Raw genomic sequence first — 26,164 nt, 5'->3', positions numbered from 1 at the left:
GGGCTTATTTCTTTCAAGTAAATTCCTTTGTTGTAGTTTTAGTGGAGTTTCAGAAGGGAGCAAAATTAGATACCTAGTGATCTTCAGTATTGTGTTTCTGTTTTATCTTTCATTAATTTCTGCCCTTTATTTCCATTCTTCATTTATCTTCAGGTATACTCTATTGATCTGTTTTCTAATTCTTAAAAAACATTTTTTTTAAAGGGGTGATGCTAATCTCTGTATTGTTCCAATTTTAGTATATGTGCTGCCAAAGCGAGCTTTGTTTTCTAATTCTTGAAATTGAATGCTTAGTTCATTATTTTTCAGCCTATTTCTAAGGTAGACATCTAATGTTATACATTTCCCTCAAAAAACCATTTTACCTATATCCTACTTAGATTTGTAGAATTTTCATTATGATTCCATTCTAAGTATTTTAAAATTTCCATTATGATTTCTTTTTTTACTCATGAGTATTTAGACATGTGGTTTTAGGTTTCCAAAAATGTGGGCCATTTTGACTAATTGTTTGTTTTGCTTAAATTAATTACACTGTAGTCAGAGAACACCTGTGCATGATACCAGTTTTTTTTTTGTTTTTTTTTGTTTTTTTTTGTTTTTTTTTGAGACTGAGTCTTGTTCTGCCGCCCAGGTTGGAGTGCAGTGGTGCGATCTCAGCTCACTATAACCTCTGCCTCCCGGGTTCAAGTGATTCTCCTGCCTCAGCCTCCTGAGTAGCTGGGATTACAGGCACCCACCACCATGCCTGGCTAATTTTTGTATTTTTAGTAGAGATGGGGTTTCACCATGTTGGCCAGGCTGGTCTCAAACTCCTGACCTCAAGTGATCCTCAGCCTCCCAAAGTGCTGGGATTATATATAGGGGTGAGCCACCGTGTCTGGCCAATTACATCAATTCTTTAAAGCAGGGGTCCCCAACCCCCGGGCCATGGACCAATATTGGTCTGTGGCCTGTTAAGAACCAGGCTGCACAGAAAGGTGAATGGGGGGAATGAGCATTATTGCCTGCGCTCTGCCTCCTGTCAGATCAATGGTGACATTAGATTCTCATAGGAGCATGAACCTTATCATGAACTGCACATGCAAGGGATCTAGGTTGTGCATTCCTTATGAGAATCTAATGCCTGATGATCTGTCACTATCTCCCATCACCCTCAGATGGGACCGTCTAGTTGCAGGAAAACAAGCTCAGGACTCCCACTGATTCTACATTATGTTGAATTGTAGAATTATTTCATTACATATTACAATGTAATAATAACAGAAATAAAGTACACAATAAATATAATGCTCTTGAATCATCCCGAAACCATCCCTCCACCCCAATCCGTGGAAGAATTGTCTATAATGAAACTGGTCCCTGATGCCAAAATGGTTGGGGACTACTGCTTTAAAGTTTGTCGAACCTTGCTCTAAAGCTAGTATCGAGTAGAATTAATAATTATTCTATGCATGTTTGAGAAAGGTTTACATATTTTAAATATTAAGAGTACAAGATCATTTTCTTATTGTGTTACTCAGATTTTATCTATATCCATATTAATATATATATTTTTGTCTGAGTTAGTGTGTTAAAGTATTTCAGCATGATGGAGCATTGTCTATTTATCTTTGTAAATTCTGTCAATTTTTGCTTAAAAATTTCCATAAAAGTTTAGAATTTGCCATTTCTTTCTGGTAAATTGAATCTTATTACTAATCTAGTGAATGCATTTGTTTTAAATGATGCCTTAACTTTTTGTTGATTATTAAAAGTTCTAGTCTAACTTCCTTTTGGATCCAGTTTTTAGAATCTTATTTACTCCTCCATGTTTCTGAAAGATATTGTAAAGTCAATTACCATTTTTAGTGGTTACCAAAAATGCATATATAAACATGAAAACTAATCACTGAATGTATTCTCTTCCCAAATAACAAGTTTCTTGATGTAGAAACTATGTAACTTCGATTATCCTCTTCCATTATACATGTTATTTTGTCCATTTGTTCCACTTTGTATATTTTTATTTTTTCAAATGACACATTATTTTAAGCAGTCACAATATTTTGTTCAAATATTCCCACTGGTTTATCATTTTTTCTCCTTTATTGTTCTTTCTTGCATCTCAGCTCTTCTGCCTCAAGAATATCTCTTAAAGAATATTTTAGTGAGGTGTATTGGCAAAATCTCTCCATTTTTGTTTGTTTCAAATTGTCTTTATCTTACCCTTGTTCTTGAAAGATATTTGGGTATAGAATTCTAAGCTGATGGTTAATTTCTCTCAGTACTTTAAAGATAACAGTCCATATGTGTTTTGGCTTCCATGATTGCTGTTGGTAAGTCTGCAGACCAACAGTTATTCCTTTGTTGGTAATATGTGTTTTTTTTTTTTTTTTTTAAATATTTGAAGCTTTTAAGATCTTTGTCTTTGGATTTCAGCATCTTCAGTATGCTTTTTCTACAGGTATCAATGAAGATTCTATTGTAGAGACTAGTAACAACTAGATGGTAAGCCGAAAAGAATTTAATACTTTGAATTTCAACAGAAATGCTGAATGAGCAAGTCATAGGCTTTTCAGGAATGACTGATGAACACTACCACAGAAAAATCTTGCCAAAGGAACTTTTTTCTTTGTCACAATTAGGAAGCTAGAGAATTGGGAAGCCTCTGGACCAACTTCTGCACCCAGCATCAAACTACCTTAGTATAATTACAGATCAGGAACCTGCCATCAGACCTGTTTGCACCAGTCATGATGCATACCCTAGATCCACACCAGTAAATGGATACTACGACTTCTTTACATACTACCACTTCTCTTCCCTCACTTAACTGGTTCTGAATTCAAGCCTCATGTTAATACATGTGATTGGCAGAACCCGAGTGTTACTTGGAATCTTACCTGCAAAGGAAATATGGGAAATAAAGCTTTTAACCTTTTAGCATCTGTAGTACTGGAAGGCACACTAGAAGGAGGCTGGAACCATGCTAATCTATCACATCTGCCACACCTGAGAAAGATTTTCATTTATTTGTCTTGCTTGGAATTTCTTGTTTTTGAAGCCAAGGAGTCATGTCCTTTGTCAGTTCTAGAGAATTCTCATCTGTTATCTCTTTGAATACCTCTTCTTTCCCCATTTTTGCTATTCTCTCATTTTGGAAAGGCAATTAAATGTTATTTCTCTGTGATGTTATCGGGCTTATTTCTTTAGGTTATCTTCCAGTTCACTAATTCTAACTTCAGCTGTGTTAGTATATTTTTTACTTATCCATTTTTTTTATTTAGATGATTTTATTTTATTTTTCTTTTCTTTTTTTTTTTTTTTGAGATGGAGTCTTATTCTATTGCCCAGGCTAGAGTGCAGTGGCGCGATCTTGGCTTACTTCAACCTCCACCTCCTGGGCTCAAGTGATTCTCCTGCCTCAGCCTCCCAAGTAGCTGGGATTACAGGCACCCACCACCATGCCTGGCTAATATTTGCAATTTTAGTACAGACGGGGTTTCACCATGTTGGCCAGGCTGGTCTCGAACTCCTGACCTCAAGTGATCTGCCTGCCTTGGCCTCCCAAAGTGTTGGGATTAAAGGCGTGAGCCACCGCGCCTGGCCGACTTTATTTTTAAGGTCAGAAGTTCTTTGATTCTCTTTCATATCTTGATTTTCATTTTTGATAATCTCCTGTGCCTTGGTCTCATTTTCGATTTCTCTTTTATTTTATTAAATATTTTCTAAATTGTTACTTTGTATTTCAGCATCTGATTTGAGGGAGGTTATTTGTTTTTCCTGACTTTTGTTTATGGTGGCTTATTCCTTCCCATGGTTTTAGAATTATTATGTACACGTTTGATCTCCATCTACAGAAATCCAGAGGGGCCTCCATTAAGAATACATTTCTTTACAAATTCTTAGGGGAGGAGTCATTTTTCCTACCTAAAACTGAGGCTGAAAGACAAGTTGCCTTGTCAATTCTTTCTGTTAGACAGCAAATTTTTTCTTTTTTTTTTTTTTTTTTTTTGAGACAGAGTCTCGCTCTGCCGCCCAGGCTGGAGTGCAGTGGCGTGATCTTGGCTCACTGCAAGCTCCGCCTCCCGGGTTCACGCCATTCTCCTGCCTCAGCCTCCCGAGTAGCTGGGACTACAGGCGCCCGCCACCTCGCCCGGCTAGTTTTTTTGTATTTTTTAGTAGAGACGGGGTTTCACTGTGTCAGCCAGGATGGTCTCGATCTCCTGACCTTGTGATCCGCCCGTCTCGGCCTCCCAAAGTGCTGGGATTACAGGCTTGAGCCACCGCGCCCGGCCTAGACAGTAAATTTTTTCTAGCCCAGCCCTTCACTGACAATATACCTCTTTAATGGTCCTGGCTTTATTTGTATATGTGTGTGTATGGTGATGAGGAAATAAATAGTTCCAATTGCCAGTCTGAAACATACCAAAAACTGCCTTCTGTTTTGTGGCTATTCAAACCTAAGGCTCTGGTTTTGTGGCATCTTCAAATGCCTTGAAGTTTACCACAATCTCGTTCTCTCTCTCTTTTTTGCGACAGGGTCTCACTCTGTTGCCCAGGCTGGAGTGCAGTGGTGTGATAATGACTCACTGCAGCCTTGACTCCCTGGGCTCAATCAATCCTCCTGCCTCAGCCTGCTGAGTAGCTGGGACTAAAGGTATGTGCCACCACACCTACCTAATTTATTAATTTTTTTTTGTAGAAGTGGGTTCTTACTTCTTTGCCAGGCTGGTCTTGAATGCCTGGGCTCAAGCAGTCCTCCCACTGTAGTCTCCCAAAGTATTAGGATTACATGTGTGAGCCACTGTGCCTGGCCAGTTGACCATGATCTAAGTACTCATTTGTCACTGTAGTTTGCAGCTCCTTCTTTGGATCTGATGCCCCCTCCAGACCTCATGTTGAGATGTAATTCCCAGTGTTCCAAGTGGGGGCCTGGTGGGAGGTGTTTGAGTCATGGGGGCGCTCTCTCATGGCTTAGTTCTGTTCTTGTGGTAGTGAGTGAGTTCTCAAGAGATATGATTGTTTAAAGTGTACGGCACCTCCCCTACTCTCTCTTGTTCCTGCTTTTGCCATGTGGCATGTCTGCTCCCCTTTGCCTTCTGCCATGATTGTAAGCTTCCTGAAGCCTCCCCAGAAGCCAAGAAGATGCCACAACATGCTTTCTGTAAAGCCTAAGGAACTGTCAACCAATTAAACTTCTTTTCTTTATAAGTTACCTGGTCTCTAGTATTTCTTTATAGCAATGCAGTAATGGCCTAATATAGATGCTTTGGATTGTTATTATCTTGAGACAGAGTCTTTCTCTGTTGCTCAGGCTGGCGTGCAGTGGTACAATCATGGCTCAGTGCAGCCTCAGTGTCCTGGGCTCAAGTGATTCTCCCATCTCAGCCTCCCAAATAGCTAGGACTATAGGCAGGCATCACTACACCTGACTAATTTTTAAATTTCTCTTTGTATAGACTAGGTCTCCCTATTATTGCCCAGCCTGGTATCAAACTCCTGGGCTCAAGTCATCTTCCTGCCTTGGCCTCCCTAAGTGCTGGAATTATAGGCATTAGTCATCACGTCCAGCCTGGAATTTTATGTTCTTTTGAACTCATCTGGGCATTTAACGGATGTTTGTTATATTATATCTAGAATTTCTAGGTGTTTTGTTACAGGAGGAATTTTCAGATGTTTCATCAGACAAATTAAAAGTAACAAAAGTTTTAAGAGTTTCAATTTGATTTTAAAAAACATTTATGGATAAGCACTATCCTGGGATCCAGGGATTACCAAGATAACTAAGACTTTAAGAAGCTCACAGTGCAGTTGAGCAGAGAGATAAGGAAACAATGACCAGTGCTAAATGAAATGATCAACAAATGGACATACAGGAAAGAAGCTGTGCAAGACAGATGGAAGAAAGTTGCTTTTATATTCACAGGATTGCCACTGTTAAGTGCTTTTTAAAGGTCTGTCATTTGTATTTCTAAAAGTATTGGTACCCTGTCTATCAGACTTGATTTAAGTCAAGGACTGTATTTTATGCTTCTTTATATTTGCCTAAGGGACCTAAATTAAAAACAGAATAAACTGGGACTTGGGCTCCTGGGAAGATGAAGTGGATGTACTTTTTCATATTCATTCCACTAAGTAAAACTAAAAATGCTGGGCATTATATATAAGACAGACATAAGAAGACCCTGAAAGGTGCTGAGAAAAAGCAGATTAACTAGGGACTTTGGGACCTGAGAAATGATACAGTGGTAAGTTCCATGTGTTTTCTTTTTAAAAAATTAATATTATTTTAAATTGATAAAGCATAATTATATACATTTGTGGAGTGCAATGTGATGTTTTGACATATGTATACTATGTGGAATGATTAAATCAAGCTAATTAACACACCCATCACTTATTTTTTTGTGGTGAGAAATTTGAAATTTGCTATCTCAGCTATTTTGAAATATATAATACATTATAGTCACCCTGCCATGCAATAGATTCCCCACTCATGCCACAAAGGCTGAATGGGGAGCCTAGACTTCCATCCTCCTCAGGGTATTAGAAGGTGCTTCAACCTCATGCCAGGTTAAGAAGGCCAAGTAGTGAGGGCTTGGGACTCTCATCCCCACCCACAGTAATTAGTTCCTCATTCCCTTAGAGACCATGTGAGGAGCTTGGATATCTATCTTCCTGTGGCAATGATGAGACACTGTTTTCCCTCCCTGCTGGGGTAGTGTCAGAGACCTACTGGAGAGTCAGAATTTTCACCACTGGCCAGAAATACCATAGCCACACCACTTGGGTGTCAGTGGAAACAAGATGGTGAGAAATAATAAAGCAATATTTCCCCTCTCAGACAAAGCAGTGGCAATCCTCCCACCTCAACCTCCTAAGTACCTGGGATTACAGGCATGAGCCCTGCTCAAACATGTTAAACCCAAAGAAATTCACATTAAGACAAACTATAGCCAAACTTCTGAAAACTAAAGACACAGGAAAATCTTGAAGTAGTGAGAGACAAACAACATCTTACCTATGGGGGAAAACAATTCAAATGATAAAGAATTTTACATTAAAAAAATATGAAGGGCAGAGGAAGTGGCATGACATTTTTCAAGTTCTGAAAGAAAATAATTGTCAACCTAGAATTTTATATATAGTAAATACATCTTTTAGGAACAAAATAAATATCAAGATATTCTTAGGTGAAGGAAACCTAAGAGACTGTATTTCCAGAAGACCTACCCTAAAAAATGGCTAAAGGAAGTTCTCTAAACAGAAAGGAAATGATGAAAAAAGGGATCATGGAACATCAGGAAGGAAGAAAGAGCAATGGAAATGAATATAAATGTGGGAGGACACAACACATTTTCCTTCTCGAGTTTTCTAAACTATGTATTATGATTAAGGCAAAAATCATAACACTGTCTGATATGGTCCTAAATGCATGGAGACAAAATATTAAAGACAGCCAGGCGCGGTGGCTCACCTGAGGTCAGGAGTTTGAGACCAGCCTGGCCAACATGGTGAAACCTTGTCTCTACTAAAAATATAAAAATTAGCCAGGCATGGTGGCAGGCGCTGTAATCCCAGCTACTTGGGAGGCTGAGGCAGGAGAATTGCTTGAACCCGGGAGGTGGAGGTTGCAGTGAGCCAAGATCGTGCCACTGCACTCCAGCCTGGGCAACAAGAGTGAAACTCTGGCTCAAAAAAAAAAAAAAAAAATATATATATATATATATATATTATATACCAATATATATATATTATATACCAATTATATTTTAAGTGGGTCAGGCTAAAGGCATTCTTATGAGTTGAATTTTTCACCTCTAAAAAAGGTATGTTGACGTCATAACTCTAGTACTTTAGAATGTTACCTAATTTGGAAATAAAATCCTTGCAGATATAATTATTTAAGATGGGTTTATATTAGAGTAGGGTGGGCCCTACTCCAATATGACTGGTGTCCTTATAAGAAGATAGCTATCTGAAGACACAGAGACATGGGAAGAATGCCATGTGACAAAGGCAAAGACTGGAGTGATACAGCTATAAGTCAAGGAATGCCAAAGCTTGCTATCAAACTACTAGAAGCTAGGAAGAGAAGTTTCCCAACTGGTTTCAGAGGGAGCATGGCCCTGAGACATTTTCATCTGGGACTTCTAGCCTCTAGAACTGTGATACGATAAATTTTAGTTGTTTAAAGCCACCTATGTGGTACTTTCTCATGGTGGCGCTAGGAAATGAATACAGACACATGAAAGGGAGGTAAGTTTTCTGTACTTCACTGGAACTGGTAAAATGCTGATTAACATTAGACTCTGATAGGGTATGTATATATAAAGTAACACTGAGAGCAGCCACTAAAAAAGCAATACAAAGAGAAACATAAGCACTATAGACACACTAACATGGAATTATAAAGAAAAAGTTTAAGTAATTCATAGGCAGGAAAAAGCATACAAAAGCAAAAAACCAGAGAGAACAAATAGAAAACAAAAAATAAAATGGCAGTTAAGTTCTAATATATTAATAATTACATTAATATAAATGATCTAAATACACCAATTAAAAGAAATTGGAAGAGTGGATTAAAAACATGACTCAACTAATTCAACTATATAATGTCTAAAGGAAATGCATTTCAAATATAACAATATGGCCGGGCGCGGTGGCTCAAGCCTGTAATCCCAGCACTTTGGGAGGCCGAGATGGGCGGATCACGAGGTCAGGAAATCAAGACCATCCTGGCTAACACGGTGAAACCCCGTCTCTACTAAAAAATACAAAAAATTAGCTGGGCGAGGTGGCGGGCGCCTGTAGTCCCAGCTACTCGGGAGGCTGAGGCAGGAGAATGGCGTGAACCCGGGAGGCGGAGCTTGCAGTGAGCTGAGATCCGGCCACTGCGCTCCAGCCTGGGCGACAGAGCGAGACTCCGTCTCAAAAAAACAAAAAAACAAAAAAACAAAAAAAAAAAACAAATATAACAATATGATCAGGTTGAAACTAAAAGGATGAAAAAAGATATGCCACACAAACATTAATCAAAAGAATGCTATGCTAATATGGATATATTAAACAGATAAATTAGACTTCAGCGCAAAGAAAATTACCAGAGTCACAGAGGAACATTACGTAATGACAAAAAAGCCAATCCACCAAGAAGATATAGCAATTCTAAATGTCTGTGCATCAAACAATAGACCTGCAAAATGTGTGAAGCAAAAACTGATGAAGGAGAAATAGTCAAATCCAAAATCATGTTTGGAGACTTCAATATTTTTCTGTCATCAGCTGATAGAACAACTAGAGAATCAACAATGATACAGAAGAACTAAAAAACACCATTGAGCATTAAATAGCTAACTCGTTGGGCTTGGAGCACAAACACTGCACATTTCAAAGAAAGGACTGGCTCTTGACTGGCTTCTGGGAGATAACTTCTGAGACCTTAGAAAATCCTGCCCAATAAGAGTGTCTTTGTACACTTGACACTTTGGGCCATGCCAGATAGTTTATGCAACTAACATGCTTTATAGGAAACACCTATTTTTATTTGCCTGGGGTCTTGGGCCATGCTCTATCAGTTTGACCTTTAGGTAAAAAACCTTAACCACGAGTGTAACAGCTTTCTGAGTTCTGTGAATCCTAGTGAATCATCAGACCTGAGGGTAGTCATGGGGAACACTGACACAACCATCAACCAACAGGATCTAATTGACATATGTAGAAGATTTTATGAAACAATAGCAGAATACATATTCTTTTCAAACAAATATGGAACATATGCCAAGATATCCTTGGTGTAAATATCCTTGGTATAACCTGATCCATAATACAAACCTCAATAAATTTAAGAAAAATGAAATCATGTGGAGTGTGTTCTCTGACCACAATGAAATCAAACAAGAAATCAAGAATGACAACAGGAAAATCTCCAAACACTTGAATGTGAAACAACATAGCCTAAATAATCCATGGGTCAAAGAGGAAGTCTCAAGAGAAATTTTAAAAAATACAAGGCTTGAACTGAATAAAAATGAAATACAACATACAAAAAGCTGTGGAACACTGCTAAAGCAATGCTTTAGCATTGTCCTGCTGAGAGGAAAATTTATAGCACTAAATGCTCATTAAGAAATAGGAAGGTCTGAAATAAAAATCTAAGCTTCCATCTCAAGAACCTTGAAAAAGAAATAAAAATAAACCCACAACAAGCAAAACAAAGAAAATATAAAGGACAGAAATCAATGAAACTGAAAAATGAAAAATGGAGAAAATCAATCAAACAAAAGTCTGGTTTTTAAAAAGATCAATAAACTTTGAGACACTTCTAGCAAGGCTGACCAAAAAAGAGAGAGAGAAGCCTAACACATTACCAATATTAGGAATGAAACAGATTATCACTACAAGCCCTCTCAACATCAAGAGGAAAACAAGGGACTATTATAACCAATTCTACACACATAAATTTTAATGACTTAGATGAAATGAACCAATGACTCAAGAAACGAACAATTCACCCAACATAAAACCAATCATTTGAATAGCTGCATGTCTTCAACAAGAGTGGAAGAAAAAAGAAAAAAGTGCATAACTGCATGACTATTAAAGAAGCTGAACCTGTAATTTTATTTTTCTGCATATGTTTAATATAAAAATTTTATTATGTTAAAGTATTCATAAAGTTTAACTTTTTAACTCTTTTAAAGTATATCAGTCTCATGATATTGAGACCTATATACTTTAAAAGAGTTAAAAAGTTTGAAAATGGCCATACTGCCCAAGGTTATTTATAGATTCAATGCCATCCCCATCAAGCTACCAATGAGTTTCTTCACAGAATTGGAAAAAACTGCTTTAAAGTTCATATGGAACCAAAAAAGAGCCCGCATCTCCAAGACAATCCTAAGTCAAAAGAACAAAGCTGGAGGCATCACGCTACCTGACTTCAAACTATACTACAAGGCTACAGTAACCAAAACAGCATGGTACTGGTACCAAAACAGAGATATAGACCAATGGAACAGAACAGAGTCCTCAGAAATAATACCACACATCTACAGCCATCGGATCTTTGACAAAGCTGAGAGAAACAAGAAATGGGGAAAGGATTCCCTATTTAATAAATGGTGCTGGGAAAATTGGCTAGCCATAAGTAGAAAGCTGAAACTGGATCCTTTCCTTACTCTTTATACGAAAATTAATTCAAGATGGATTAGAGACTTAAATGTTAGACCTAATACCATAAAAACCCTAGAGGAAAACCTAGGTAGTACCATTCAGGACATAGGCATGGGCAAAGACTTCATGTCTAAAACACCAAAAGCAACGGCAACAAAAGCCAAAATTGACAAATGGGATCTCATTAAACGAAAGAGCTTCTGCACAGCAAAAGAAACTACCATCAGAGTGAACAGGCAACCTACAGAATGGGAGAACATTTTTGCAATCTACTCATCTGACAAAGGGCTAATATCCAGAACCTACAAAGAACTCAAACAAATTTACAAGAAAAAAACAAACAACCCCATCAAAAAGTGGGCAAAGGATATGAACAGACATTTCTCAAAAGAAGACATTCATACAGCCAACAGACACATGAAAAACTGCTCATCATCACTGGCCATCAGAGAAATGCAAATCAAAACCACAATGAGATACCATCTCACACCAGTTAGAATGGCGATCATTAAAAAGTCAGGAAACAACAGGTGCTGGAGAGGATGTGGAGAAATAGGAACACTTTTACACTGTTGGTGGGATTGTAAACTAGTTCAACCATTATGGAAAACAGTATGGCGATTCCTCAAGGATGTAGAACTAGATGTACCATATGACCCAGCCATCCCATTACTGGGTATATACCCAAAGGATTATAAATCATGCTGCTATAAAGTCACATGCACACGTATGTTTATTGCGGCACTATTCACAATAGCAAAGACTTGGAATCGACCCAAATGTCCATCAGTGACAGACTGGATTAAGAAAATGTGGCACATATACACCATGGAATACTATGCAGCCATAAAAAAGGATGAGTTTGTGTCCTTTGTAGGGACATGGATGCAGCTGGAAACCATCATTCTTAGCAAACTATCACAAGAACAGAAAACCAAACACCGCACGTTCTCACTCATAGGTGGGAACTGAACAATGAGATCACTTGGACTCGGGAAGGGGAACATCACACACTGGGGCCTATCATGGGGAGGGGGGAGGGGGGAGGGATTGCATTGGGAGTTATACCTGATGTAAATGATGAGTTGATGGGTGCTGACGAGTTGATGGGTGCAGCACAGCAACATGGCACAAGTATACATATGTAACAAACCTGCACGTTATGCACATGTACCCTAGAACTTAAAGTATAATAATAATAAAAAATAAATAAATAAATAAAGTATATAGGTCTGTAGCATTAAGTACATTCACATTGTTGTGCCACCCTTACCACTGTCTGTCTCCAGAACTTTTTCCATCTTCCCAAACTGCACTTGGTACCCACAAAACAATAACTCTCCAATGCCTTCCCCAGGGATCCCCCTTATCCTACTCCCCACCAGGCCCCGACCACCATTTTATTTGTGTCTCTATGAAGTTGATTACTCTAGGAACCTCGTATAAGTGGACTCATGTAGTATCTGTCCTCTTGTGACTGACTTATTTCACTTAGCCTAGTGTCTTATAGGTGCATCCCTGTTGTAACAGGTGTCAGTCAGAATTTCCTTTATTTTTAAAACGTGTAATTTAAAAATGCCCCAAAAAACAGATCTCTAGGCCCAGATAGTTTCACTAGAGAATTCTACCAAACATTGAAAGAAGAATTAACACTAATTCTACACAATTTATTCCAGAAAATAGAAGGGAGCAACATTTCTCAATTCATTTAATGAAATGTTTAGTATCCTGATGCCAAAACCAGAAAAAGACAGGACAAAAAATAAAAACTACAAACCAATATCCTTCATGAATACAGATACAAAAATCCTTAACAAAATATTAACAAGTGAAGAATTCAGAATATATAAAAAGAATTACATAGTATAACTAAGTAAGGTTTATCCCAGGATACAAGGCTGGATCAATATTCCCAAATCAATTAACATAATCCACCTTATTAACAGACTACAGAATAAAACAGTGTGATAAAATCAATTGATACTGAAAAAGCGTTTGACAAAATCCAATACCCATTCATGATAAAGAAAATTAGTAATAGAGTGTATTATAGGTCCATTTATGATAATGAAAATTATGATAAAAATAAAGAATAGAGGATATAGTGTGTCTCCTCTGAAATTCATGTTAAAGTCCTAACCCCCTGTACTTTAGAATGTGACTATTTAGAGCTAGGTTCTTTAAAGAGATAATTAAATTAAAATGGGGTCATTAGGGTAGGCCCTAATCCAATATAACTGGTGTCCTTTATCAGAAAAGGAGATTAGGACACACACAGAGACAGAAATCAGACACAGGCATGCACAGAGAAAAGACCAAATGACCACCTTCTCTCTGTGTTCTCTCTGTGGCCAATTGCATGCCAAAGAGAGGAGTGTCAGAAGAAACCAAACCTGCTGACACCCTAGTCTCAGACTTGTAGCCTCCAGAACTGTAAGAAAATAAGTTTGTTGGTTAAGCCACCCAATCTAATGGTATTTTATGGTAGCCCTATCAAACCAGTATAGAGGGCAAATTCCTCAACCTAATAAAGAACATCTATAAAAAACATATAGCTAACATTTAACTTAATGATGAAAGGTTAAATTCTTTTCCCCTAAAATTGGGAACAAGACAAGGAGATCTGCTGTCACCACTCTTACTTAACATAGTCTTGGAAGTTCTAGTCAGGGCAATAAGGCAAAAAGGAACTAAAAAGCACACACATCAAGAATGAGGATATACACTATTTCTATTTGCAGCAAATCTTAAAAACAAATCTACAGGGCCGGGCCCAGTAGCTCACGCCTGTAATCCCAACACTATGGGAGGCAAGGTGGGCAGATCATGAAGTCAGGAGTTTGAAACCAGCCTAGCCAACATAGTGAAACCCTGTCTCTAGTAAAAATACAGAAAAATTAGCTGGGCATGGTGGTGGGCACCTGTAATCCCAGCTACTCGGGAGGCAGAGGCAGGAGAATCAATCACTTGAACCCGAGAGGCGGAGGCTGCAGTGAGCCGAGATCGTGCCATTGCGCTCCAGCCTGGGAGAGTGCAAGACTCCGTCTCAAAAAAAACCAAAAAACAAAACAAAACAAAGCAATCTACAAAAAAACTATCCTAGAACTGACTTCAACAAGGTGGCAGAATAAAAGATAATCAATTGTGTATCTATATAATAGCAATGAACATGTGGACACTAAAATTTAAAAATACAATATCACAACTGCTTAAAAAATTGAAAACTACAAAATGCGGATGAAAGAAATTAAAGATCTAAATAAATCAAGAGACTCAACATAGTAAAGATGTCAACTCTGCAAATTGATATGCATATTTAATGTAATTCCCATAATTCCTAAAATCTCAACAAGATTTTAAATTTAGACAATATTATTCTAAACTTTATATAGAAAGGCAAAGGAACCTAAATAGCTAGAGCAATTTTGAAAAAGAAGAATGAAGTGGCAGGAATCAGTCTGTATGATTTGAAGACTTATACAGCCACAGTAATGAAGACTGTGTGGTATTGTTGGAGGGGGAGACACATCAATCAATGGAACATAACCGAGATCCCTAAAATAAGCATACACAAATCTACCCAAGTAATTTTTGACAAAACTGCAAAAGCAATTCAATGGAGAAAGGACAGTCTTTTCAACTAATGGGTCTTTGAACAGTTGGACATCCACATGTAAAAAATAGAACCTCGCCTTATGCCTCAGATCTTACACAAAATGAACTGAAAATAAACCACAGACTTAAATGTAAAATGTAAAACTATACAATCTTTTGGAAAAAAAACATAGGAACAAATCTTTGGCATCTATAGGTGGGTACAGAGTTCTTAGACTTGACACCAAAAACACAATCCATAAAACTGATAAATTTGACCTCACTGAAATTAAGAATGTTTGGTCATTGAAAGAGAGGATGAAAAGTTATAGATTGGGAGAAAGAATTCACATATCACGTATTTAATAAAGAATTAGAACCTCACAACTCAACTGTAAAAACAATAGAAAGTGTCCTTATTATCTCTTATAAAAAAAGAAACTAGGCAAAGACATGAGCAGAAATTTTACCAGGGAGAATACATATACATATGGCAAATAAGCACATGGAAGTTACGTTCAATGTGATTAGCCATTAGGGAAATGCAAATTTTTAAAAACTTCATTAAAAATAGTGACACTACCAAATTCTGGTGAGGATGCAGAGAAACTGGATTACACATATATTGGTGGTGGGAATGTAAAAATGGTGGAGCTACTCTGGAAAACAATTCAGCAGTTTTGAGAAAAACTAAACATAAATTACTATAAAACCTAGCAATTTCACTGTGGGCATTTATTCCAGAAATTTATTCCAGAAGCGAAAACTTGTGTTCACATAAAAACCTGCATTACAATTGTTCATAGCAGCTTTATTCATGATTGCCCAAAACTGGAAACAATCCAGATGTTACTCAACAGGTGAATGGTTAAACTGTGGTACATCTATGCCATGGAATACTACTCAGCAATAGAAAGGAATGAATTATTGACACACTCAACAACTTGGATTAATCACCAGATAATTATGCTGAGTTCAAAAAGCCAATCTCAAAGGTTATATATATGATTCCATTTATATAACATTCTTGAAATGACAAAAACAGAAATGCAGAACAGATTAAGTGATCACCAGGGGTTAAGGATAGGGAGTAAGGAGTGAGGTGGGGCAGGAGGGAAGTAGGTGTGGTTATAAAAGGGCAACACAGGCATCCTTCTGATGATGGAAATGTTTTGTATCTTGACTGTATTCATATCAAGCCTTGGTTTTGATATCATACTATAGTTTTGTAAGATGCTACAAATGGAGGAGAGTGGTAAAGGATACTGGGATCTATTATTTTTTTTTTTTTTACAAATGTATGCATTTCTACAGTTATCTAGAAACTAAAAGTTTAATAAAAAAGGAAAAAAAAGAACAAACCCACAAATCATACTACTTATTTATTGAACACCTGTTGTGTGGCCACGCCCTATTTAAGGTAATCTCACGAATGTTATTTCTTATTTAATTTTCATGAATGCCTAAAGATTATACCCATTTCCCAAATAATCTTTCATGAAATACTAATTCTTTGTGACATTAATAGCCTTTCTTGGAGGTACTATGTAAAAGGAAATCTCTAGTCAAGTAGGTTTAAGAAAGACAAAAACAATTTTGTTTTAACTGTAGGATTTTTAAGGTATCTAATATCTAATGAACTTTATAAATATTCAAAACAAGGCCATCATAGACAGCTCCCTTTAATTTTCCCATGTCTTTAATTTTGGAACCCTAGTTTTCACATGATGCCCATGAACAACTTGTCTGAAGACCCAGTATTCCCTATAATATAACAATAAGTGTTGGGTTATAGTTTTCTTCCAGCATCTCTACTGAAGTGAGCTTTTGTGTGTTATTTCAATTTAGGCTATAGATTTACTGTCATAGGTCTGAGTATACTTCAATCATAGTACAGATGATCCAAACTACTTACCATGTAACAATATAAATAGATCGAAGTACTAATGTAAAGACCAACATTCCATACATGACCTAAATAGGAATGGAAAATGAGGTTAGTATAATAATTATTCTTTGGCAAAGGAAGTCTATTTTGCCTACCAAAATAGCCTTCCCAATTAAATGTAAATATTTATTATCCTTCATTACATTTTAGAGAATAGAATTTTTAAAAATGTGTTAAATCACTAAGTCATGCTAACTTCTGAGGAAAAGTTAAGAGCCTGCTTAACTTTATTAAATAACCAATATCAGAATTCCTGTATCAATTTTAATTCTGAATGGATCTTTGAAATTTTAAATATCTGCTGAAACCTGAACAAATGTTATAATTTTGCCTCATACTCTTTAGCTCCTCTCTTCTCTTTAGCTTTGCTTTCAGCAAATACAGTAATTGTGCTTCCCATTTTACAATATTATAAACCTGAATTCTTTTAACTCTTCTAAATGCCTCTGCATTCATGTGCATCCTCCCCTGGCATTCTTTCTCATCCCTAGTCTCCAAAAAAGGTGCCCACTTCTTGACTAAGGTTAATCCATTTTCCTGTGTTCTTTATTCTATATGTTCCCATATCTTCCTAGCGTTGGCTCTTCTTTCTTTTCTGTATTGAGCATTAGATGAGTATTAGTACCTGGAAAATTGAACCTAGTGGGAAAATATGATTTAGCAAATACATATAAAGCCAATAGTTGAGAAAGCACCACCCAGGTCAAGAAGTAAATCCTTGTTAACCCCCCAGAAGTGCTGCATTTGTGTCTTCCCAGTCCAACCCTCTCCCTTCCTTTTTAGAGGAAACCCCTCTCCTGACTTGTATAATAAACATTGTTTTGCTTTTCTTTATATAATTACTAACTTAAAGTAGTCATCTACAAATGCATTCCTAAGTAATTAATAATACTGTTTGCTTTTGAGTTATAATAGAATTTTGATTGTTTTATTTTATTACTCTTATTTCTTTTGAGGCAGGGTCTTTTGTCATCTAGGCTGGAGTGTAATGGCATGATCATAGCTCATTGCAGCCTTGATCTCCCAGGCTCAAGCCATCCTCTTGCCTCAGCCTCCCAAGTAGCTGGGTGGGACTAGAGGTGTGCGTAACCATATCCTGGTTAATTTTTTTCTTTTTAGTATAGACAAGGTCTCACTATGTTGCCTAGGCTGGTCTCAATCTTATGTGGATAAGGGTAGAAAAGAAGCTGTGTATATGAATAGCTCTGGGTCTTCTGATGAGATGAAGATGCTACATCTGCTATAACTCTCACCCTGTATCCTTGTATAAAGCTGAGTAAATATAGTATTACATTAAAGCTTATTAGAGTCTCATTGCCAGCTTAAATCCATAACTGCAGCTCAAATGGTGAATAAGACAGGCGTAATCCCTATACTCACAGCAATTACAATCTAGTAAAGGGAGAGATAAGTAACCAGGCAATTGTAATACAGTATTATAACTCTATGGCAGGAACTGTACAGAGTACTTTGTAAACACATAGGAAGGCCACCTAATCCAAACTTATACAGTAGAAAGTCTTTCTAGAGGATATGGTGTTTAAAATTTTATACCTGAAGCTCATGTAGCAGTTACCTTAAAAGAAAGTGGAAGAGAGTTATTGTCATATCTTATATTCCAGAGACAAGGAGGAAAAAAAGATCCTTATAGTATATTGTTGTAATATAGAATAGGAAAAATGGAGTCAGAGACCAGAGGTCAAATCTGGCCTTTCAAGTCATGTTAAGGAGCTGGACTTTATATAACAGTAACAGAGGCTGGGTGTGGTGGCTCACACCTGTAATCCCAGCACTTTAGGAGGCTGAGGCAGGTGGATCACTTGAGGTCAGGAGTTCGAGACCAGCCTGGCCAACATGGTGAAACCCCATCTCTACTAAAAATGCAAAAATTAGCCAGGTGTGGTGGCAGATGCTTGTAATCCCAGCTACTTGGGAGGCTGAGGCACAAGAATTGCTTGAACCCAGGAGGCGGAGGTTGCAGTGAGCTAAGATTGCACCACTGTACTCCAGCCTGGGTGACAGAGCAAGACTCTGTCTCAGGAAAAAAAAAAAAAAAAGGCTGGGTGGGGTGGCTCACACCTGTAATCCCAGCACTTTGGGAGGCCGAGGTGGGTGGATTACCTGAGGTTAGGAGTTCCAGACCAGCCTGGCCAACATGGTGAAACCCCATCTTTACTAAAAAATACAAAAAATTAGCTGAGCGTGGTGGTGGGTGCCAGTAATCCCAGTTACTTGGGAGGCTGAGGCAGGAGAATTGCTTGAACCCGAGAGGTGGAGGTTGCAGTGAGCCAAGATGGTGCTATTGCACTCCAGCCTGGGCAACAAGAGCAAGACTCCATCTCAAAACAAAACAAAACAAAACAAACAAACAAACAAAAAGGAAAAATAATGGAAAGTCAATGAAGGTTTCACCAATAGATAACATGGTCAGACTCATGTATTAGAAAGATGTCCCTGTTGTGCTGAGTGGAGAATGAGAGGGAGGTGAGACTGACAGGAAACAGACCAATGATAACGTGTTGCAGTAATCTAAGTGAGAGATGGAGACCTGAACTAGGGTAATATAGGGGAGATGCAGAGAAGTGAACAGATTAGAGATTTAGGGTTCAGACTAATCATTAATTTGAATGGAAGTTAGAGAGGGGGAAAGACAAGGATGATGGCCTGGTTTATGGCATGGACAGTTAGATGCATGGCAAAATTAATTATTGGATTAGAGAATATATGAAGAGAAGAAAGACTAGGGAGAAAAATGGTGAGTTCACTTCTGCACATACGTTCAGAGTTTGATGTGCCAGTGAGATAGCTAAGTAGAGACATCTAGCAGAAGTTGGATACCTAGGTCTATAGTTTAGAAGAAAAATCAGAGCTGAAGAAATAGAACTGTCAGCATATAGGAGTCAATGGGAATGAATTTCCCAGAGATTTGTTGAGCATACGAAATGATGGATTAGGAAAGAACCTATGCCTTGGCAACATCATGGGACTTTTTCAAATTAACTTTCTTCTCTCCAGAGCACACATACCCCATATTTTTGATGCTCCCCATTGCTAGTGGCCTACCCAGTATTCATTCCCTCCTTCCAACTATATAGAAACTGATTTTATCTGGCTGGCAGCATGCAAGTTTGATTTCTCAACTTATAGAGGTTTTTTTGTTTTTTTTTTAAGTAAAAAAGATGATAGAATATAGACTTTTCTGGTCCTTTTTATAATTTTTATCTAACAATACATATATATATATATATATATATATATATATATATATATATTTTTTTTTTTTTTTTTTTTTTTTTTGAGACGGAGTCTTTGCTCTGTCGCCCAGGCTGGAGTGCAGTGGCGCGAACTCGGCTCACTACAAGCTCCGCCTCCTGGGTTTACGCCATTCTCCTGCCTCAGCCTCCCGAGTAGCTGGGACTACAGGCGCCCGCCACCTCGCCCGGCTAGTTTTTTGTACTTTTAGTAGAGACGGGGTTTCACCGTGTTAGCCAGGATGGTCTCGATCTCCTGACCTTGTGATCTGCCCGTCTTGGCCTCCCAAAGTGCTGGGATTACAGGCGTGAGCCACCGTGCCCGGCCAATATGTATATTTTTATAGTGAAATTTTATCTATATTTAATAGTTGTTTTCAGTCTCCGGACTCCAAAGGCTATAAAAGTATTATTAGTATTTTCTCTCTACTAAAGCAACTAATAAAAGTTAAATCAGGATAACACAGAGAAGGATGGGCTATAATTTTAGATAGAGTTGTTAGATAAGGCCTCTCTGCTAAGTTAACATTTAAGCAGAGACCTGAATGAGTGAGGATATAAACCATGTAGATAGCTGGGGTACTAGTATCCTAGGCAGTGGTAATAGTGAGTGCCAAAGTCCTAAAGTGAAAACATGCTTATTGTGTTTGAAATATAAAGCAAGACTCACTGTGACTGGAGAGAGTGAAGGAGGGGCAAGTGGAAGGACATCACCCTATCCTAACATGGTTTTTCTTTTTTATAGCAGTTATCACCTTCTAGCAAGTATGTATACTATATAAATTTACTTGTTATATCTATAGTGTATTGTTTCATATCATCCTATAGCACTGTTTTTTTTTTGTTTGTTTGTTTTTTAAATCCTTTCTCAATGGACTAGAGCAACAGAAATCAAACTTGTCTCTTTCCTTGGCCTTTTACTTCCTTCCTCCAGACTCTAGGTAGCCTTTCAATGATCTTTCTATAATGAGAATCTCATCTGGTCATACTGCAGCTTAAAACCCTTTAATGGCTCCTGACTGCTTATAATTTTAAGCATAGTATAAAGGGCTCCTCATGACCTAACCCCTCATCAGTAATCCAAACCCATCTCCTACAGCTAGGGCCAGCCACACCAAATATTTATAGTATACCAATGCTTTTAAAACTTTTCTACAAAATACTCCCAGTAGCAAAGGAAGAATGACTTATTCCTGATGGACAGAGATGGGAGAGGCACACTGAAAACACAAACTTCTTTGAAGTTTCTTATTTCATCCTAAAAATTCATGTGGTCATTGTACTCAATTCTATAACATATTTGTATTTGTTTTAACTTTAAAAAGTTTAATCCCAGCTGAGCACGATGGCACATGCCTGTAATCCCAGCACTTTGGGTTGCCAAGGCGGGCGGATCACATGAGGTCAGAAGTTTGATACCAGCCTGGCCAACATGAAAAAACCCTGTCTCTACTGAAAATACAAAAATTAGGTCAGGAGTGGTGGCTCACGCCTTTAATCCCAGCACTTTGGGAGGCCGAGGTGGGCAGATCACTTTAGGTCAGGAGTTCAAGACCAGCCTGGCCAACATGGCGATACCCCGTTTCTACTAAAAATACAAAAATTAGCCAGGCGTGATGGTGCACAACTGTAGTCCCAGCTACCTGGGAGGCTGAGGCATGAGAATAACGAACCCGGGAGATGGAGGTTCCAGTGAGCCGAGATTGCGCCACTGCACTCCAGCCTGGGTGACAGAGTGAGACTCCGTATCAAAAAACAAAAACAAAAAAAGTTTAATCCCTGCAATATAGTTGAATAAAATAAATCGTATAGGAAAATAGGAATGTTGAGATGCAGTCAGTGATTTTGTAAACACCTCAACACGCTACCACAAATCCCTGGGTGAACTTGTACTCCTGTTTCATGTGCAAGAGTTACCAATTCACACTTCTGTACCTTAACACAGGGGTCCCCATCCCCCAGACTGGTACCCGTCTGCAGCCTTTTAGGAACTGGACTGCACAGCAGGAGGTGAGCTGCAGGCAAGTGAGCATTATCGCCTGAGCTCCGCCTGTTATCAAATCAGCAATGGCATTAGATTCTCATAGGAACACAAACACTATTGTGAACTGCACACACAAGGGATCTAGGTCGTGTGCTCCTTATAAGAATCTAATGCCTGATGATATGAGGTAGAATCCCAAAACCATTCCCTGGCTGTCTGTGGAAAAACTGTCTTCCACAAAATCGGTCTCTGGTGCTAAAAAGGTTGGGGACTGCTGTCTTAACACATGCTTCTCTATAGATGGAATAGCCTTTCTCTACTTCTCTACCTGTGACATCTTGTTCATCTTCAAGACTCTCCTGAAGCCCCTCTAGGAGTCATCTAAGTAGACAGAGCATACCCTTGTCTATATTACCACTGCTTTTACATATTTATCACAAGACTTATATACTGCAATTATTTTTTACAAGTCTATATTACTGATTAGATAATGATCTTCTTGAGATTAGTGGCCATATCTTATTTGCCTATGTATACTAATGTTAGTTAACATTTATTGTTTACTATGTGACAAGGGTTTTATATGCATTATTTCATTCAATCCTCAAACTTAGGAGGTTATTATAGAGACAGTGAAGTTCCATGAGGGCAGGGCTTGTTATTTTATTCACTAGTGTATGTATCTCTTGTGCCTAGTATGGTGCCTGGAATATTGAAGGCACTTAAAAAGGGTTTGTTCAGGCTGGGCACGGTGGCTCACACCTGTAACCCTGCCTGAGCTTCACCAAGGCGGGAGCTGAGGCGAGCAGATTGCTTGAGCTCAGGAGTTTTGAGACCTGCCGGGCAACATGGTAAAACCCATCTCTACAAAAGATGCAAAACAGCCTGTTGTAGTGGTGTGTGCCTGTAATCCCCGCTTCTTGGGAGGCTGAGGCGGGAGGACTGCGTGAGCCCAGGAGGTCAAGGCTGTAGTGAGCTGTGATGGAGCCACTGCACTCCAGCCTGAGTGACAGGGCGAGGCTCTATTTCAAAAAAAAAAAGGTGGGGCGATTGTTGAACAATGAGGAAACCAAAGCTCAGAGAGGTTAACTAACTTGTCCAGGGTGTACAGTTAGTAAGTGGAGGAGACTAGATTTTAAATCCAGGTCTGCTTGACTGTATGTAGATCATAAAGTCTTTGCTTTGCTGCCTGTCTGCAAATTCCAGCTCAGAATTTGGTACAGAGAAGGCAGATAGTAGACATTTGTTGAATGAATGAATGTCTTTTACCTTTAGATTACTTATTTGCTTCACCCTAGCATTTCCTTATTTCTTCATTTCTCTATCCTGATTTTTAATCTCTAGGCCTACGACACAAGCCACAGTGGGTATGGATAGACCTAGCTTTCATCCTGCTTCTCTTCTTATCAGTAAATATTACTGCTATACATAGAGAAGAAAATCTTTATTAGTGGAAAAACACATGGATATTGCACTAGGGGTAGTTACTTATTAAGAGTTGTTTTTTATTACATAGTGTCAAATAGTTCTAAAACACAAAATGAAAAATAGATGGTCATAAAACTTGTAAAAATTAACCCAGAATTTCCAAATTTTATATTTTTGTGGTCATTATTTTTCTTTCTTAGTAAAGGCGAACAAGAAGTTCATAAAAACTAAGGTATTTATACAGATTAACTTCATTTATTTATTATTATTTTAAAAGAGATGTTGCCTGGGCTGGAGTGCAGTGGCACAATCATAGTTCACTGCAGGTTTAAACTCCTGGGCTCAAGGGATCCTCCTGCCTCAGCTTCCCGAGTAACTAGGAATACAGGCATGTCCCACCATGCCTGATTAATTTTTATTTATTTATTTATTTATTTATTTTTTGCTATGTTGCCCAGGTTAGTCTCTAACTTCTGGCTTCAAGCAATCCTCCCACCTCAGCCTCCCAAAGGACTGAGATTATAGGCATAAGCTACTGTGTCTGGCCAACTTTGTTTTTTATACTGTTAATAAAACTTTCTAAATAAAAGAGTAATTACATAATGGCATAATTTCAAGTTACAGTAAACAAGAAAGTGAGGATGTCTTTTTTTTTTGAGACAGAGTCTCATTCTGTTACCCAGGTTGGAGTGCAGTGGTATGATCTCGGCTCACTGCAACCTCTGCCTCCTGGGTTCAAGTAATTCTCCTGCCTCAGCCTCCCAAGTAGTTGGGATTACAGGTGCACACCACCATGCCTGGCTAATTTTTGTATTTTTAGTAGAGATGGGGTTTCACCATGTTGGCCCAGCTGGTTTTGAACTCCTGACCTCAACTGATCCACCCACCTCGGCCTCCCAAAGTGCTGGGATTACAGGTGTGAGCCACCACGCCCGGCCGTGAGGATGTCTTTTCTGTAGCATTTATTTTAGTTCATCCACCTGCAACTGACCTGGAGAAAAGCAAGGCATAATAATGTGGTTATAGAATATACTTCAAAAGCTAGGTTCCAGTTAGATGATTATTGTATAGCTTGAATTGTAAAAGTTACAAGAACATTAGTAAATGTTTATATAAGCACAAAATATTTTAAAACTGTGGCACTTCTGAAAAGCGTGCTTATTTATTCATTTTTGTTTGCTAGTTTGTTAAAAGAATGTTGAAAAGGAGTCAGACAAATCTAGGTTATAATCCTGGTTCTCCCCCTTAATAACTGTGTCACCTTAGGGCAATTATTTAATATTTCTGAGCTCATTTTCCTTGAAATGTATATAATAATTCCCAATTAGTTGGACTGTTGGTGAGATTAGAAGTCTGTGTAGTAGTGAGCATAGTACCAGGCACGTGGCAGCACTCAAAGGCCTGCTTCTTTATTTCACTCTGGTTTCATAATGGCATGCACTTAAATCACCATTTCCTACACTAAAGTTTCCTGTGTTCGCTTCCTTCAATGTACATCACCTCCCATGTCAAAAATGCATTAAAATATATTAGGGGGAAAATGTTCAAGGAATTTTCAGTCTGTCTTTTCTAGATGTCATAAAAAGACTTTATGTGTATGTGCATAATGCTTCCTGGTTCTTTCTGCTTATAATAGCAATGTTGCACCTGTATTATTGAATACCAACAGCCAGCTGGACCTGCACATTGGCTATCCCAGGTATATTCCTGTTACCTACACTAAGCTCCTGTAAGCATTTGAGTTTGCAACCTCTCTTAAACACTGAACTTCCTTAGAACATCTACCATTTCATTAAAAAATTTTTTTATCTGCATATCATTTCTTAGACAAGGAAATCACAAGCAGCCATGTATCGTTAAACAATCTAATGTGTAATAATTTACAAAAAATTACCTGATGGAATATCGGCTCTTTTACCTTAAGGTAAACCTGCAAAATATTAGAAAAAACATGTGAATGAAGTACATTATGAAGGGAAGAAAAACCAATTCCAACTACTCTGCAAATCCCAAACCTCTTCTGCTTCCCCCATCTTACTCAGACTTGAATCCAGCCTGTAAAAGCAATCAGATCAAGTGGCATGCCATAAGAAGGCTGGGAGCTACAGGAGGATTTCCTTAGTGCTAGCCCTGTTATGGTGAGCAGAATGTTTTAGATCTGTTGTGGACCACTGCAAACTCTGCATCAGTATCAAGGAGGGATAAGGATACATGGATACTCATGAGGAGTGAAGAAGTTATGTTGACAATCCCCGTAGCAGATCTGTTCTACAACAGAGAGAACACCGGACGTAGAGATAGGAGTAAATTTCAACCTTTGCCACTTACTTGCTACAGGCCTTGGACAAGTTAACTAAAAGACGCATCCTTCCTCATCTGGATAATGAACAATAATAGTGGTGAGGAATGATAAGCTAAAATACCTGAAAGTGTCTAGCATACAGTAGGGGCTCAGTAAGTGAAGACATTTAAAACAAATTTCTTGTGCTTTCTTATGCTTCCAGAAATCTCTAACTCACCTTTCTAGATGCATTCGCAGTTACACAAACCCTAGTTGTAGGTTCCAATGTCATGTGGATGATTAAGCTCAATGCCTAGTTAAGATTTAACATGTATGTATTGCCCTACAGGAGCACAATTTTTAAATGATATGGTACAGGGGAATCAAAATTCAAGTCATAACCCTGCCATGACTCTCATCACTTGCAAGATACAGTTCAAATTTCTTAGCCTTTCTGTTTGGTCTCACTATTGTCTTCTTGTCTCCTCCTCATCCAAGTCTCCAGAAAGTACTGTGCT

At 38.2% G+C, this 26,164-nt stretch overlaps 1 protein-coding gene and 2 long non-coding RNA genes across 7 annotated transcripts in view; 2 read left to right on the top strand and 1 right to left on the bottom strand.

Annotated features, from left to right (window-relative positions):
* Positions 1-3,316, top strand: part of LOC139357546 (uncharacterized) — a 36,289-nt gene extending 32,973 nt beyond the window's left edge. Inside the window, exon 3 of the long non-coding RNA XR_011610946.1 lies at positions 2,447-3,316. This is a non-coding gene — a long non-coding RNA (uncharacterized lncRNA). The remainder of the gene's footprint in view (positions 1-2,446) is intronic.
* Positions 1-26,164, bottom strand: part of LOC105468944 (alkaline ceramidase 3) — a 169,437-nt gene that overhangs the window by 18,143 nt on the left and 125,130 nt on the right. For all 5 annotated transcript variants that reach the window (XM_071075335.1, XM_071075336.1, XM_071075338.1 and 2 more), the window contains 2 exons: positions 25,260-25,295; positions 16,670-16,728 (listed from right to left, as the gene is read on the bottom strand). In XM_071075335.1, the coding sequence (XP_070931436.1) occupies positions 16,670-16,728; positions 25,260-25,295 (95 nt within the window). The remainder of the gene's footprint in view (positions 1-16,669; positions 16,729-25,259; positions 25,296-26,164) is intronic.
* Positions 4,231-26,164, top strand: part of LOC139357547 (uncharacterized) — a 49,951-nt gene continuing 28,017 nt past the window's right edge. The window contains exon 1 of the long non-coding RNA XR_011610947.1: positions 4,231-4,642. This is a non-coding gene — a long non-coding RNA (uncharacterized lncRNA). The remainder of the gene's footprint in view (positions 4,643-26,164) is intronic.

The sequence above is a fragment of the Macaca nemestrina genome, chromosome 12, assembly GCF_043159975.1.
Source record: "Macaca nemestrina isolate mMacNem1 chromosome 12, mMacNem.hap1, whole genome shotgun sequence".
Classification (NCBI taxonomy): Eukaryota; Metazoa; Chordata; class Mammalia; order Primates; family Cercopithecidae; genus Macaca; species Macaca nemestrina.
This window is presented reverse-complemented; position numbering and strand designations above follow the sequence as displayed.